This window comes from Aphis gossypii, unplaced genomic scaffold (assembly GCF_020184175.1).
Source record: "Aphis gossypii isolate Hap1 unplaced genomic scaffold, ASM2018417v2 Contig00069, whole genome shotgun sequence".
Taxonomy (NCBI): Eukaryota; Metazoa; Arthropoda; class Insecta; order Hemiptera; family Aphididae; genus Aphis; species Aphis gossypii.
The window spans coordinates 155,647-174,042 of record NW_026083001.1 but is presented as its reverse complement, the minus strand read 5'-3'; the positions used below and the strand labels follow the sequence as shown (position 1 = coordinate 174,042).

The window sequence follows — 18,396 nt, the reverse complement described above, 5'->3', positions numbered from 1 at the left end:
ACAAAAATTAAATTACGATAAAACGCATAAAACTGTTAGCTACCTACCCGGTCAAAAAGTATTAATAAAATTCCAATTCAGGAAGCAAACAAATCAAAAATTAGCATATAGGTATAGAGGACCTTTTAAAATAATTAAAAAGATATCTGACGTAAATTATGAGATAGAACTAATATTAATGGAAAAACCCCACGGACGTCATACACGTACAGAATAAAACCTTTTACAGACAGAAAAAAAAACATGTTAATATATATTAAAAAGTAAAACTATAAAAACTATAATAATCAAATGATATAATTACATGGTTTGTTTTAGAAATATGTTTCAGTTCATGATATTAATAATAGCAAGCGCCATCGCAGAGGAAAAAATAAGCATAACAATATCCTCAGGAGCTTTCTTCAATGAAGTACCAGAAGTAATAGTATATGAAAAAAGTATACCTCTTATATATACACAAAAACAATAATAGAAGAGGAAAATAACGTAGATAACTTATTAGAAGTAGAAAATTACTGTGAAAAAAAGAAAAATAGCTACTGCTACATTGTACAACAATCCCTAATCTTATTAAAACCTTACCATAAATATTAATGAAAAAAGAATCGGGAGAAATTAGCAGAAATAGTAGGAGATAGTAAAAAAAAAAAAAACAAGAAAAGAGGCATACAATTCATAGGAGATTTTTACAATTTTTGCTGTGATATAGCAACCGAAAAACAAGTAAAAAATTTTTATGCAACGAAGAACAAACTAAAACAACAAGCTGACAACTAAGGGACGTATTTGTATCAGATCACAAAGATCTAAACCAGATCACATCACAATTAAATAACTACACAACTGCAACTAGTAACAAACTAGAAAATTTAAAAATATCTTTAAAAAATATACCTTACCGAAGAAAAAAAAATGAATTAATGGAAAATACTAAAATTGATAAGAGATAAAAGGGATGCAGGACATAATCTTTAATACACTAACAATAGTTATGAAAATTATAATTATGAAAGACCACAAGTACACAAATACATTGTAAAATGGGGAAAATACCACCAGGACTAATCACTATAGACACCCTCAAGCCGATTTACAGAAACTTTCGGAAATATTAAGGAAGATGGATTTGAACTAGCAATAAATAGATAACCTCTCTTATATTACAATATACCAACTGAATGTCAGTTCTCAAAAACACAAGTTTTAATAAAATTAAAAATTCAATTCGTGAATATAAGTCAGACTGGAAATTATTTCAATAGTGCCAGCCCATTTCAAATATAAAAATGCAACATGCATAATACACTCTGAGAAAACATCATGCAGTAAATACAATCAATAACGAACATAGGATAATATCTGGGATAGGACTTCAACATTGTGACCCTCTCTTAACAGACATATGTTCACACCCAGGTTCCCCTCAGACTTAACATTAACACCGAGATGCGTAGAATCAATTTTCAAAATTTGCCTCTAGAAGAAAGAAACCAATATTGTTACTTTCAATGCGTAACGCAAATAAACAATGAAGAACAATTATTAAACAAATCGGGGTTAACACATACGCAATAACCACCCACACCAACATTATTTATTAGAAAGAAGTAGGGAACACCACAACGTCACAACAAATTTACATAAACTATGAACACCCCGGACTCATTAAAATAAAATTGCCATGCAATCACGAATTATTTAGAAATTGAACAGATACTTTTCCCAAAATGTACCCTGTGAACTAAGCAACAATAATAAATTAACTATACAAAGAGTGCTACCCATATCATGGACAAACATCAAATCACTAAAAATAATACACGAAGAACAAAAAGAAAACATTTATTTTACTAACCTAACAGAAATATTAAACACAGACTGGACAAAAGATATTCCAAATTTCCACATTAACAAATTAAAAATTATGACCAATTATTTCAAAGACATTACATTAGACGCGGATACCGAACAGATTAATAGATGACTTTTTAGGAGACTTATTTATATAACTTGGCTACCATTCTAACTATAAGCATAATTTTTTTTGCTTAAGATATACCCAGTGGTCATAACAGTACAATTGCTTATGACAGCACATACATTACCCCCACCTATACCTCCAAAACAATAAATCTAACACTTAAAATAAACTAAAAATAACTTAATTATTAATTTTCGCTGCACGTGAAGACGTTCCACAGGATATCCATTAAGTAAACGAAAAGTGATCTGCGAAACAAGACGAACAGCACAGATACGCAAGTCCATAATTCTCGACCTAAATAAAAAAAAAAAAAACCCACAGTAATTATATATATTATTTTTTTTTGTTATACAAATCCAACAACGTACCTTGTACCATAGTTCTGTAATAAGTTAAGCTAAAATTGTAATACCAATGATACTGATAGAGGTGTAAAAGTATCAAGCTCTGTTTAAACCTTAAAACCATAATATAAGTAAAACTTGTAATTCCCCTTTTTCGACACAATATTTTTAACACTTGTATAATATAATAATATAATGTAAGTAAAACTTGTAATTATTCCTTTAACAACAATATTTAAAAAAAAAAAGAAAAAAAAACGCCTTTGAGGTACTAAAACATGCAATAATATCAGCCCCAGTATTGGCACATTTTAAAGAAGGAAGACCAATTATATAACAACTGACGCATCATTGGAAGGACTAGGAGGAATACTGGAACAAGAGGACGAACAAGGAAAAAAACACCCCATAGGTTACACTCTAGAAAATTAAAAGGGGGGAAAAAAATTTGTCCACTACAGAGCTAGAAATGGCAGCAGTTGTTTGTAATTAACTATTTTCGGGAATACCTATTAGGAAGAGAGTTCATTGTATACAGTGATCATTCTAGTTTACAAATATTCAAAACAATGAAAAATCCTTCATCAAGAATAACGAAAAGCATTTTTAAATTAATCGAATATGACAGAACTAATGAACAAAATAATAGTATGCAATAGTTTAACTCACTATGTTAATAAAAATCAAAAAGACTGGGTGTTGTATTATAAATTAGTGGTTTTTGCATACAATACATGCCCGAGCTCAAGGCTAAAAGTAAGCCATTTCTTTCTATTGCATGGCATTGAGGCCAACCAACCGTTAGATAATAAAATTATACCCAACATTGACAATTTTAATCTAGCAAAATCATTAGAAACATTGCAAGAAATTAGGAAAGAAATACCAAATATAATACAAAAAGAACAACAAACACAAAAATTAAATTACGATAAAACGCATAAAACTGTTAGCTACCTACCCGGTCAAAAAGTATTAATAAAATTCCAATTTCAGGAAGCAAACAAATCAAAAAAATTAGCATATAGGTATAGAGGACCTTTTAAAATAATTAAAAAGATATCTGACGTAAATTATGAGATAGAACTAATATTAAATGGAAAAACAACCACGGACGTCATACACGTACAAAGAATAAAACCTTTTACAGACAGAAAAAAAAACATGTTAATATATATTAAAAAGTAAAACTATAAAAACTAATAATAATCAAATGATATAATTACATGGTTTGTTTTAGAAATATGTTTCAGTTCATGATATTAATAATAGCAAGCGCCATCGCAGAGGAAAAAATAAGCATAACAATATCCTCAGGAGCTTTCTTCAATGAAGTACCAGAAGTAATAGTATATGAAAAAAGTATACCTCTTATATATACACAAAAAACAATAATAGAAGAGGAAAATAACGTAGATAACTTATTAGAAGTAGAAAATTACTGTGAAAAAAAGAAAAATAGCTACTGCTACATTGTACAACAATCCCTAATCTTATTAAAAACCCTTAACATAAATATTAATGAAAACAAGAATCTGGAGAAATTAGCAGAAATAGTAGGAGATAGTAAAAAAAAAAAAAACAAGAAAAGAGGCATACAATTCATAGGAGATTTTTACAATTTTTGCTGTGATATAGCAACCGAAAAACAAGTAAAAAATTTTTATGCAAACGAAGACAAACTAAAACAACAAGCTGACAAACTAAGGGACGTATTTGTATCAGATCACAAAGATCTAAACCAGATCACATCACAATTAAATAACTACACAACTGCAACTAGTAACAAACTAGAAAATTTAAAAAATATCTTTAAAATATACCTTACCGAAGAAAAAAAAATGAATTAATGGAAAATACTAAAATTGATAAAGAGATAAAAGGGATGCAGGACATAATCTTTAATACACTAACAATAGTTATGAAAATTATAAATTATGAAAGAGACACAAGTACACAAATACATTGTAAAATTGGGAAAATACCACCAGGACTAATCACTATAGACACCCTACAAGCCGATTTACAGAAACTTTCGGAAATATTAAGGAAAGATGGATTTGAACTAGCAATAAAAATAGATAACCTCTCATTATATTACAATATACCAATAACTGAATGTCAGTTCTCAAAAACACAAGTTTTAATAAAATTAAAAATTCCAATTCGTGAATATAAGTCAGACTGGAAATTATTTCAATATGTGCCAGCCCATTTCAAATATAAAAATGCAACATGCATAATACACTCTGAGAAAACATACATGGCAGTAAATACAATCAATAACGAACATAGGATAATATCTGGGATAGGACTTCAACATTGTGACCCTCTCTTAACAGACATATGTTACACACCCAGGTTCCCCTCAGACTTAACATTAACACCGAGATGCGTAGAATCAATTTTCAAAAATTTGCCTCTAGAAGAAAGAAACCAATATTGTTACTTTCAATGCGTAACGCAAATAAACAATGAAGAAACAATTATTAAACAAATCGGGGTTAACACATACGCAATAACCAACCCACAACCAACATTATTTATTAGGAAAGAAGTAGGGAACACCACAACGTCACAACAAATTTACATAAACTATGAACACCCCGGACTCATTAAAATAAAATTGCCATGCAATCACGAATTATTTAGAAATGAACAGATACTTATTCCCAAAATGTACCCTTGTGAACTAAGCAACAATAATAAATTAACTATACAAAGAGTGCTACCCATATCATGGACAAACATCAAATCACTAAAAATAATACACGAAGAACAAAAAGAAAACATTTATTTTACTAACCTAACAGAAATATTAAACACAGACTGGACAAAAGATATTCCAAATTTCCACATTAACAAATTAAAAATTATGACCAATTATTTCAAAGACATTACATTAGACGGGATACCGAACAGATTAATAGATGACTTTTTAGGAGACATTATTTATATAACTTGGCTAACCATTCTAACTATAAGCATAATTTTTATTTGCTATAAGATATACCCAGTGGTCATAACAGTACAATTGCTTATGACAGCACATACATTACCCCCACCTATACCTCCAAAACAATAAATCTAACACTTAAAATAAACTAAAAATAACTTAATTAATTAATTTTCGCTGCACGTGAAGACGTTCCACAGGATATCCATAAGTAAGTAAACGAAAAGTGATCTGCGAAACAAAGACGAACAGCACAGATACGCAAGTCCATAATTCTCGACCTAAATAAAAAAAAAAAAACGACACAGTATATATATATATATTTTTTTTTGTTTATACAAATCCAACAACGTACCTTGTACCATAGTTCTGTAATAAGTTAAGCTAAAATTGTAATACCAATGATACTGATAGAGGTGTAAAAGTATCAAGCTCTGTTTAAACCTTAAAACCATAATATAAGTAAAACTTGTAATTCCCCCTTTTCGACACAATATTTTTAACACTTGTATAATATAATAATATAATGTAAGTAAAACTTGTAATTATTCCTTTTAACAATATTTAAAAAAAAAAAAGAAAAAAAAAACCCATAATTTACACTTGTATGATATTTTCGCCAACAATCAGCACCGACATGATCGCCGGAATAAAAGACGGCAAATCGAACTGACGTACCTAATGTGGAAATTTTATTATTGAATTTAGATCTATAGAAAGATTTATTTACACATGTATGGAACCGATCGGGATTCATACTCAAAACAACAGAAGACCCCAGACCCATAGTTTACCAAAGAATATGTTACTAAATTACTAAACAAGTCATTTTAAAAGAAAAAGGAAAATTTTAATTAAAAGAAAAACAAGTAAAAAAAAAATTTTTTTTTCTCTGGTTTACTCCTCTTCCTCTTCCGCCTCCAGGCCAGCCACGACCACGTGATACGGCGGTGGCTCAACACCGATCGGCCAATCTACGGTAATCCTCATAGGAATAAGGCCAGCAAATAAAATATACAGAATAAAAAAAAAAAAAAGAAAAAAAAGAAGAAAAACAATAAAATACAACATACCAAAAAACACATAATCAATGCTTGTTATAGTTTCGTCGATTACTGGCATGATGGAAGAGGTGGGTTCAATAAAAACAATAAAAATCAAAGACACACTGTGACGGTGTTGTGGAGTGACTTGAAAGAAGTCAAAACAGCTACTAAACCATCAAAAACACATCAGCAAATACAAAAACAATAAACAAAGAATAAGCATTTTCTACGTCAACATATTTCAGACAACACAACTACATAATTCCATAGTCAGTAGTCAGTAGTCATCAATAATTAAACAGCGTGACCAACAGACATAAATACGGCTATTCAATTTAAACTTTTCCATATACGTGGCACAGGTGTAAAATATGAGGTCATATTTTTTGTAATTTCGGGGACTGTTGTATTATATGTATGAATATTTTATAAGAGATGTTAGTACGTAAGAAATAAGTTAAGAAAAACTATAGATAATAAGTAAAACAGTAAAATTCAATAAGTTAAGCAATACTTAATTATTCACACAAATAGGTTAAAATAAAATTGTGCAATTCAGTGTCAGTAAACTTTATATTACAGTTAGCATAGTAAGCAAGATATAATAATAAGAAATGTAAATAAATTTGTTTAATAATTTACTAATCGGGTTAAAATAACAATTACATAATAATCATAGTGTCTATAAACTGTAAATTTAACGTAGTAATAGAAAAATGTAGAACAATCGATAGTAATTCGATTGTAAGTGTAATATATAAGTGAGATGGCTAAGACAGCAAAGGGGGTCAGTAGTGGTAATCGTGTGACTCGATTATCACTAGACGTCATATGTGAATAAAGTTCTTCTTTTGCGTTATTTTGTGTTTAACTTTATTTTGATATACGTCCGAGTAATTGGCGTATACGACAAGTTGTATTGCTTCAAAATGTATATTATTGAATTATTGCCGTACTTCTGTATCGTTGTTGTGTATTATGTTGAAAATAAATAATTAAATATTATGCCTACCATCTTTTATTAGACCACTTTCCTTGCCACAAGCATCTAACCATTTTTTCCTGATTTTAGGAGATTTGGGTAACCTGTAGTAACTAATGTCCTTAGTACGTCTCCTACATGAGTTATTTGGACAACTCGGTACCATACAGTTAGGCATTTTTATTAAAATGTTAGGGTTAAAAAATAAGACAAACTACGTATAAAAATTCAAATTTTTATTTTCTATCGTACAAAAGACAACATAAAATGTACAGAATAATATTAAAGACAAAACAAAGTATAAAAAATAATATCATTAAAGTTATAAATATACCAGATTTATACCAGTAGGTATTTACATAGATTTAGAATGGTAAAATATGTATAGTTATAAAAATTGTTAAATTTTATACAATTCGAAATACACCGGATTTAATTCTTCCATGCATTTTAGTGTTTGTTCCAAGTCTGGGGAACATTTCATGCGCAGTGTTATCAGAGCTGACATGCCTGTTTATTTAGTCATGGGTAAAACAATGGTATTTTTAATCTATAAATAGATAGCGATGTCTCATAGTCATCACAATGTGCCTACTGCAAAATATATTAATAATATAAAATAATATGTATAATATCGTAAATATATATTATAATACCATCTTCATGACATGTGTACTGTGTATACAATTATTGTTTAGTTTATTGTTCTATAGTTTTTCCCGCGTATAAAATATTATTTAATCGTCCACGCCGTTTTACATGTGTTACCGTCATTACTCATTTATTAAAATTTGTTAAATTTTATTATTTGTACTGCTAAAGTGCTAATCGTGACCAACATCAAACACCTTGCTGTATATTGTTAAATATGTCTTAAAAACAGGTAATTATTTTATGATTAAAACAAGTAATTTTATTTAATGTTCAGCTGGTGATCTACTACCAATGTAATGATCATTTTTTACCAGCTAATTAAGTAGGTATTTATAATAATATGTCCTGAAGATATTAATGTGTTTATACAATTTTGTCCAACTAAAAATAATTTAAATACCTATAATCTATATATTACCTATACCTTATATTAACATTTATATTTTATACTATTTAGTATTGTATAGTTATCAATAATTTAACTTCTCTAATATATTGTAATTAACTATGTTAAGTGTTAGACATTGTTACTTGTGTATAAGTTTCTATTAGGTGCCTACTGCTGAAATTAAAAAAAAATAATAAAATATAATTTTTTAAATATGAGTTTTTTAGTAGGCATCTTATAGAAAGTTAATATATATGTTAATATATATTAAATATTAAATTAGGTATCATTTTAATACTCATGTATGGGAGATTTAAATTTTAGTTTGGATAGAAAATAGAAAATTTGTTAGGTGACATAATATGTAACAAAAATATATTAACTATAATTTTATTTAATTTTAAATTAAAACTATAAAAGAAGTTCTAGTTTTGTATTTATTCAAGAAGATAAGTTTATAATAGTACACATATCTACTATAATTGTTATTTAGTGGGTTGTTGGTTATTTGAACGGTGAGAATAAATATTCAGTTATACCACATAACTGGCTTATTCAATGTGGTACAATGTGGATATCAAGATGGCCAAAAATTGGTAATGTTAGAAGCATGATTTCTGAATATGCTGACACAGAAAATGATTGGCCAAAATATCCTGTCAAAATCGTTTCACAGTTTTACAGTAAGCAAATTTAATTTACCTAGATCAATTCAAAATCATTTATTTAAATCATTTAACTTAAAAAAATTAGAAGTAATCCAGAAATTTAAAAATATTAACATTTAAATCCAACCAATTTTTTCTGTACCCATCATAGGCACAAATAGTGTTGGGCTTGAGGGGGCTATTAATTTAAAATTTAAATAATTTAAATAAACATAAATATATAAATTTGAATAACATTTAATTAATTCAACAGGAGAATAAATTTAATACTGTATTATCTAGTTAATGATAAATATAATATGTGCATTGAGTAATAATTTTATACTATAGAAGCTAATATATAAAAAAAAAAATTAATATTTTTATTTGATGTGGAGGGGGTGTGGGGAATTTTTGTAGAATATATTGAAGGGCTTAAGCTCCCGCCAATGTAACTCCCTATTTGCACCTATGGTACCCATTCATTTTTAGATATCTGAAAAGATACACAGTATTATTATATATTTTCCAAATGCTAAGAATAGTAAAGTTAATTGTAATGTAGGTACTTATAGTTATTTTTTAACATATTCAAGATCACAATAAAATACACTTTTATATATTTCAAATGTTCTATGTAATCAATACTCAATGTTAGGTATTTTATATTTATTTAGACACTTATGATGATGCTGCTATAAAAGAAAAAGAAATTTTTTTATCAGCTTCAGCATCAGAAACTGAATATGATGGAGATTATCGTAACAATAGTTATAAAAAGCAAAAAACATTATGTAACATTGCTCAAGACGGGAATGACAGCTGTAAGTTATTATTTAATCTTAATATATATATATATATTAATGATAAATATGAACTAACTAACATAATAATTACTATTAGTTATTACCATAGATATTAATAAAATAAGCTCCAGTACCTGATATCTTCTATAATTTTTTTTTTAAACTTTAATTATAATTGCATTGACAAACAGCAGGCATAAATAATAATGATTTAAAGACATTAGAATATTGAATAATTAAATAAATTACTGATTGGCTACATATAATAAACAACAATCATATTGAAATATTGCCCTGCTTAAAATATTTAAATAGTTAAATACACCTACCAATGAGATACCTACTTGTATTATTGTTAAATGCTCATTTATATTTTTTTGTTTTAGCAAACAGCAGTACTTCCAGTACTCCAGTTAGCCCAATAAATATAAAAACAGCAATAAAAAAAAAAAATTCCTATGAAAACTTAAATGTAGAGTCCACTAAAACGAATACAGAAAAATTCTATCAAACTATATCTAGTATGTATTGAAATTTGAAATTAATAGTATTTATTAGTATTTAATTTATGTTATAATAAATTAATTTTAATTTTTAGATGCTATAAGTGGTTGTTATGAACTGCAAGAAGAACAATGTCATGTAGATGTAATACATGACATTAATATGCAACCTCAGGAATCAGATAATAATGGTGGTTTGTCATGTATGTAACATTTTTAAATCTACTATTAATTATTGTTTGAAACACATATTTAAGTACACAATTAATTTTAATTTATAATTCATCTACTATAATATTATTGATTGTTTATGTTTTTCTAACATTTAACATTTAATAACAATATGATAATATTTTTATGTTAGAATTCTTTATTTTTTTTATTTAACTACCAAATCCATTTATATATTTATTATATTATTTATTTATTCATATATTATCACTACAATTCATCTTTAAAAATTTATTCGTAGTACCTATAATTATTTTAATTTAATTTTAAATTTTAAATTTCCTGTTAATTTTAGATTCTGAACGAAGTGATGAATGCATTGATTTTACAATGATGTATGTTTTTTTTTAGATTCTGAACGAAGTGATGAATGTATTGATTTTACAATGATGTGTGTTTTTTTTTTTTTTTTTTTTTTTTTTGTGTCTGTGTACAGCATAACTAGTCGAAATAATGCTCCAATTTCAAACTATGGGGGTAGTTTCCGATGTAAAAGTGAATATCCTTGGTGCATTATAAAGGTAAAAAGTTAAAGTTTTCCAACAATTTTCAAAAAAATCGAGAAAAACAAAAAAAAAATGACGGAAAAACGGCAATTTTTACGCAAAACCAGTTTTCGACCAAATCGATTTTTTTTTTATGGTTGTAATTCAAAAACTAATCACTGAAAATACTTGAAATTTTCACCAAATGTTTATGTTAGTGGTATCTGTATATAGTTAAATTTTCAAAAAATTTTGACTTTTTTGAGTTATTTATAGACCACTGAACATTTCGATTTTTGAGAAATTTTTTTTAAAGTGTCGATAAAAAATTTTTGGATGGCCAAAAAGTTTTGAAAATTTAATACAAGGTTCCTTATGAGTTGTTTTTATTGTAGCTAAAAAAAAATAAAAATCGTTAGTTACAATTTTTTTTATAAGTTTTATAAGTTCAAATTTTTACGAAATCTGTCGAAAACGCGAAAATTTGCAAGTAATTTTGAAGTTGAAAAATCATAAAATTTTTTGTGTTCATAACTAAGGATTAAAATTATAACACTAAGTTTTCCATAAGTTTTTCTTCAAGTAGCTATAGAGAAAATTCATAACATCATTATAGGAAAAATTTTATATGCGAATTTTAAATTTTTACGAAATAGCGTAATATCCCAAACGACTTTAAATATTTGTTATTATTCAAAAAGTATAAGTCGTAGATACTTGAAAATTTTACCAGTTATTAAGATTCGCGTTTTCTTTACGTGATTTAATTTTTAAAATATTTTGAATTTTTTTGAGCTATTTATAGACAACTAAAATTTTCAATTTTTCTAAAAAAAATATTTTTGAAGTGTCGATAAAATATTTTTGGCCCTATCAAAATACTTGAAAATTTTATACAAAGTTCCTCATATGTTATTCTTATAGTGATTAAAAAATTATAAGAATACATAGGCACAATTTTTTTTTATTTGCATTTGAAGTTAAAATTTTAACGAAAATTCGTCAACATTATGAATATTTACAAATTATTTTGTAGGTATAATTCATAAAATGTTTGTATAGGTAGCTAAGAGTTGAAAATTTAATACAAGATTTTTCATAAGTTTAGCTTACAATAATTATAAAAGAACTTAAATTTTGGTGTATTCGGGCCATTAAAACATAAATCACCTTTTTCACCAACCACTGAAAATTATATCCTAGGCTGACAAATCATCTTCGTTCAGAATCGTTTTTCGTATACAATGATACCTATCATTGCATTCAAATTTAACCTACCCTAGTCCGAGGTCAACTCCACCTCCTAATGTACAGCAGAACGGTACCCACTTGCCCGCTTTTTTTAATTTAATACCCATAAAAACTGTAGAAGGTTTGGATGAAATTGAAAACAAAATAAAAGCAGATAGTGATTTTGAAAAAAAAGTGGCAAGTACTTATATATATTTTTTATTAATATAATTTATAATATTAATTTTAACTTGAATTACAATGTACGTTATAGGTTACTTGCGTGACTCAAATAGGAGGATTAAATGTTCAAAATTTTATCAAAAGAGTTTTTTCCAGATTTTTCACTAATTCATTAGCTACCAAATATTCTTGGACTGGTTTCAGGAATAACAACAAATTAGAAACTTTAGAAATTATTAAAATTATAAAAGGTAATTATAGTTTTGTACATGTATTATTATATCTTGTATGTCTGTGTACACTGGGCATTGTAATATTATCTAGTGACAAATTTCAGGTTTGTATGAAGTTATTTAAAGGAACCCATACAAAAAATTGGTTTAGGCACGCTAGCCTACGTCTATCACGTGAAAAACAATGATTTGGTTTAATATTATAATAATTTTTATATGTGCTTTATTTTATTATAATCATTTTATTTTGTTTTTTATTAATATTATATTATTCAAGTTGCTATCTGAATATGATATCATCCATTTATTTTATTCTATTTTATATTTATGTTATATAGTTCAAATTTTTTTAATATGAAATCGTCCATTTTATTACCTATATTTTATTATTTTTAATACAAAACAATCTTAAACTTGGTGTAAAAAGTATAAACACATTAATTCATTATCAAATAAATTACCTATTCATTTATATCAGATTGCATATTAATATTCCATATTCCTCATTCATATTTTTATTTTTATTTCGATAAGAAAAAAAAAATGTAAACTTATTATCAAGAAGATACTTATTAAGATATGTACAAAGTGAAATAACTGAAAACCAACTACCAAGTATAACAAAAACATCAGACCATGGAACTTCAAGTACAGACTGATCCAATACCATCCAATCAACTAAATATTCCTTTAAATTTATCTTCAACAAGTGATATATTACAACCATTAGATCAACAGTTTGTCAATAATCCTAGTATAACTGCAGTTAGTACTAAAGATGTTTTTGATAATGAAAAAATGGAAAAATCTACTCTAGATAAAAAATTATGTAAATGGATAGTTGATTTTCATGTTTCACACAACTGTGTAAATGCTCTCTTATTAATTTTAAGATCAGAAGGCCTTGATCTCCCTAAAGACACTAGAACATTAATTAAAACTCCTAAAGCAAATGATCATACTATTATAAGTATTCATCCAGGATCTTATATACATCTTGGTATTGAATTTATGTTGTCTAAATGCATGACTGCATACCTAGAACATTTTAAAAATGACGAAATACAACTTGGAATGAATGTCGATGGTTTGCCTCTAACGTCCAGTTCTAAATCAAGTCTTTGGCCCATTCTTATATCTTTTGTTAATGTAAAACATGTGTCACAAATTGTAATTCCAGTAGGACTGTACCATGGAAAATATAAAAAGCCAACTTCAAGTAATGATTACTTAAATCCGTTTATAGATGAGATGAAACAAATTTTAACTACTGGTATAACTATTAATAATAGACATTTTAAATTTAAGCTAGTTCAGGTTGTATGTGACGCTCCAGCAAAAGCTTTTATTTTAAACGTTAAAGGACATAACGCATATCATGGGTGTAACTCATGTACAGTTGAAGGAGATTTTATTCATAATCGAATGGCTTATTTAGATATTTTATTTTATTTTTATTTGTTATACGGGCTTAGCCCTTTTTGACATTACAGTGTATATTTTATATGATGATGAAATTTTACAATAAGACAAAACTAAATTAAATATATACAGCTTACATTAATATGAGATACAATTATCTGATGACAATAAAAACTTAAACATTAAAACAAAAAACTTTAATTTAAATTTGTATATTAAAAATTTAGCAATTCGTCGAAGGAAGGTTCTGCATTGGCAGACGACATTAGGCGTCTTAAAGGCTCATTAGCCATATAGTTAGTGGTGGCGTGCGGGACATAGAAGAGGGCCTTTGAGCGGGATGGACGGGATGGAACTTTAATGGAGATTTGCGAGAGAAGGACTGGAGAATCTATATTATTATTTAAAAGACCCGCTAGGAATTTAAGACCTGCGACACGGCGACGTTCGGCTAAGGATGCCAAACCTAGATGAATAGCAACCGGTGTATAGTTATGAGGTGCACAAGGTATCTTAAGGATATGACTAGCATAGCGTAGGAACCGGCGCTGAACACGCTCAATTTGCCTTGCATTGTCTGCAGTATGAGGGTCCCATATTACGGTCCCGTATTCTAAAATGGGGCGCACAAGCGCACAGAAAAGTGTTTTTAATGACGATTCAAGCCGAAAATCCTTTATTAATCGGATGACTAGACCAAGGGTTTTTAAAGCTTTACAACACACGTACTCGATGTGAGCAGTTGGGTCAAGATTGCAGCTTAACTTGAAACCAAGATCCATGACATAGTCCATAGTACGAGTAATAGCTATATTATTGATGAAGTATGGGGACATTATAGGAGAACGTGATCTAGTGAAGGTCATAATTTTGCATTTATCGAGATTAAGTGCTAAACCTAAAGTGTTGATCCAATTTGAGAATCGATCTAGGTCGGATTGAAGTTTTGTACAATCATCTGGCGTGGTTACACGCAGATATAATTTGATGTCATCAGCAAAACACAGAAATTGACAGTGATGTAGCACACGATGGAGGTTGTTTATAAATAATGAAAACAATATTGGCGACAGATGACTCCCTTGAGGGACACCCGATGAAGCCAAGAACAGATTAGACTTAACATCAAAGACTTTAACCCATTGATACCTGTTACTAACAAAGGATCTTAGCCAAGACAGAAGAGGTTCGCCAAAACCTGATTCTTTGAGAATATGAATAAGTACATTATGGTTGACCGAATCGAAAGCTTTTTGAAAATCAATGTAGATTACATCTACTTGAGTTCGTTGTTGAAAAGAGTCGAAGACATAGTTATTGAAAACAAGATTGCATGTGTTAGTAGACCGTCTTGGGCGAAAGCCATGCTGTTCCTCGGCTAGGATAGAATTAACGGTTTGTTGAATGGCGTTTAAGACTATGTGTTCAAACATTTTTGAAATATGCGATTGGATGGAAATAGGTCGATAATTGGAAACAACGGAGGGGCTACCAGATTTAGGAATAGGGGTTACAGAACTGAATTTGAACATGGAAGGAAAAACGCCTTCATCAAGCGACCTTCTAAACAGAAGCCATAGCGGATAAGCAATAATAGTTCTTAATTCATATAAAAAGTGACCTGAGAGGCCATCTGGGCCAATTGACCACACATTTTCCAACGAAGATAGGCCATGCGATACATCTTCTACGCTAAACGTAGCATTATTGGGTAGATCATATGTAGAAATATCTATTTTTTTGGCATCAAAATCTACTCGTTTAGTAGAGTAAACTGAGGAAAAGTAGTCAGAAAAGAGATTGGCGGTCTCTTGTTCATTACTAGAAGTGAATTCGTTGTATGACACTTCCTTGGGAATACAAATCTTAGCACGGTTGTTCCTAACAAATTTCCAGAAATCATTAGGCTTAGTCCTAAGGGCTGTTTCAGTACGGAGTATAAAGTTTCGGTAACATATTTTTGTTTCATATTTAAGTTTAGCCCTGAGGAGAGAGAATTCTCTATAATCATTAATGCTTAAAGAAGACTTATAGTTAATATGAGCCTTTTTTTTCAAAAATAATATACTTTTAAGATTTTTGGTAAACCAGGGTGGGTATGTTGATTCATTAAAAGAGACTTGGGGAACGTGATCAAGGATTGATTTATGCAATGCGTCGTATAAAACATTTACTGCTGAGTCAAGGTCGTATTGAGAAAGTATTGAAGACCAGTTAAATGTAGACACAAAGGAACGGATGTTCCCATAATCGCCTTTGCGGAAATTGTAGAACCTGCGGCTCTGTTTACAGCTTGGTACCGGGAGACTAAATGGAAGTAAAATATTTAAAGCTGGGTGATATTTATCTATAGGAACTAGCGGGTCAAGCGACTTTTCAACGATTAAATCTTTATCATTGCAAAAAACTAGGTCTAGAATCGAATTGGTTGAGTTATAAATATTATTTTTTTGAAAGAATCCGTTAGTTGAAAAAGATTCGGGAATACATGGGGCACGGGCAGGTGAAGAATATGAGTATACAATACCATAATCATCATTGTCCCACTTTGTTTCAGGAATATTATAATCACCACAAATAATAAATTTGTCATTAGGATAAGTATTAATCAAACATTCAATGGAAGAGACGTGAGATTCATAAATTAAAGGAGGAGGGAGAGGCGGAATATAGACACCACCAACTATGAAACTACACGAACCAATAGTAAAACGGACAAAAACATGTTCAACATTTAATTGAGGAACTTTAACATTACACGCAGGGTAATCTTTACGAATGCCAATGAGAACACCACCACCACGACTACATTTGCTATTAGAATTACATCGGTCATATCTAAAAATATTATAATTAATAAGACCAAGTTCGGAATTAGAGATATTGCTGTGTAGCCAAGTTTCTGTTAGTACAATAAATATATAATTTACAGATGATGCATTACATTTAAAATTGGTTAACTTAGTATTAAGACCCCTACAGTTTTGGTAGAAGCCGGATAATAAAGTGGAAGCTACTAGTTGATTTGGGCGTTGGACTTTGGATCGGTTAGTCGCCGAGGGTGAACACCGTTTTTTGACCCATCAGAGATCACTTTCGGAGAACCGTTAACATACTTGGAAAGCCCAGATTCGCCATTGCTAGTCCTATGGTCAATTTCCAAGTGACATGATCTTAGTAGTTCCCGTTGGAGTTTGGTCTTGTCCTTGACAACTCGGAATCCCTGCGTAATTGATACACCTTGGTTTTTTAACTCGGCAAAGGACATAATTAGTTTAGTTGCATCTTCTTTTGAAGTATAAATAACTTTGAGAGGGCGGACATAATCAGAACGAGCTTTACCGAGCCGAAAATATTTGGAGCCATGAGAGGGCCCAATTGAATTTTCTTCGAGTAGTTTTTGAAAACTTTCCTTGTCGTCTTTAATACGTTCAGCAATATTTGAAGAAAGTGACTCTGTGACACCATAGGCAAGTACATTATAAGAACATCTCTCACGCTCAAAAGTCTCCTGTAGAACTTGTGAAACGGTATTAGAAGCAATGTTAGTGGTTGAACCTGACTCAAGTTTCGCAACTTTGTCCATAAGTGAGTCAACATCATTTCGTAGCGCAGTATTTTCGGCTTTAAGGTCCGCAATTAGACATGAAAGTTTCTTAAGATCGCTTTTTAAGTCTTTGAATTGTGATGTTTGGGCGGTAGATAGCTTCTCATTGGAAGCTGTCAAGTCGTTCCGAAAAGAAAGTAGAGTCGACATCACGTCATCAATGGTTGAAGTACTTGTAACCGGTGAGAGAACTTTTGAGGAGGTAGGTTGGGTAGTAGTAGTGCGCGTACGAAGAACACGGTCAGAAGAAGAGCTATTAATTGAATTTTTTCCTGAATTCATGACGAGTATGGATGGATTGTATTTAAGGTAGTAGAGGATGTACCAGCGTTAAAGTTACTGGGTAAAAGCAGATGGAGGTACGGTGTGTAGTGATTCGGAAACAATGGCAACTACCGTTAAAGTCTCCGTAAAACAGCTGTTTGTGGTTGTGAGAATCGAGTACAAAGTGATAACAACAAAACAAAATTCAGTACTCACGAACAAGCTGCCCCAAGAAAACTTGAAAAGAAGCACAAAAACTGAAGTAGGTGGGCTGCATCGACTTCTAAAGCACTATGAGTTGGCATAGAATTGTTAAGTTAACAAGCGAAAGCGAAACGCATACAAATTAAATTAAATTTGACTTGTAACGAAGACGATATGTACACAGAGAATGTTATCAAAAATATGATATGAACGCACCTTTAAGA

The 18,396-nt window shown here is 29.5% G+C and overlaps 2 protein-coding genes across 2 annotated transcripts; one reads left to right on the top strand and one right to left on the bottom strand.

The window, feature by feature from the left end:
* Positions 1-8,673: 8,673 nt before the first annotated feature.
* On the top strand, positions 8,674-12,775 carry LOC126553111 (uncharacterized). Its single transcript, XM_050208294.1, has 5 exons — positions 8,674-9,040; positions 9,682-9,828; positions 10,197-10,331; positions 10,409-10,458; positions 12,296-12,775. The coding sequence occupies exons 1-5, from the start codon at positions 8,926-8,928 to the stop codon at positions 12,488-12,490; spliced, it is 642 nt and encodes a 213-aa protein (XP_050064251.1). The 5' UTR covers positions 8,674-8,925; the 3' UTR covers positions 12,491-12,775.
* A 4,338-nt stretch (positions 12,776-17,113) lies between these two features.
* On the bottom strand, positions 17,114-18,007 carry LOC126553113 (uncharacterized). The gene has a single exon (XM_050208296.1). The coding sequence runs from the start codon at positions 17,984-17,986 to the stop codon at positions 17,114-17,116; it is 873 nt and encodes a 290-aa protein (XP_050064253.1). The 5' UTR covers positions 17,987-18,007.
* Between the last annotated feature and the right edge of the window lie 389 nt (positions 18,008-18,396).

What these genes read in the sequence shown, in the direction of transcription:
- LOC126553111 (XM_050208294.1), top strand. Translation starts at nt 8,926, where the DNA reads ATGTGGATATCAAGATGGCCAAAAATTGGTAATGTTAGAAGCATGATT. An exon ending in TCAAGACGGGAATGACAGCT is followed by an intron (nt 9,829 to 10,196) that starts GTAAGTTATTAT and finishes TTTTTGTTTTAG; the next exon opens with CAAACAGCAGTACTTCCAGT. An exon ending in ATTCTATCAAACTATATCTA is followed by an intron (nt 10,332 to 10,408) that starts GTATGTATTGAA and finishes TTTAATTTTTAG; the next exon opens with ATGCTATAAGTGGTTGTTAT.
- LOC126553113 (XM_050208296.1), bottom strand. Translation starts at nt 17,986, where the DNA reads ATGAATTCAGGAAAAAATTCAATTAATAGCTCTTCTTCTGACCGTGTT.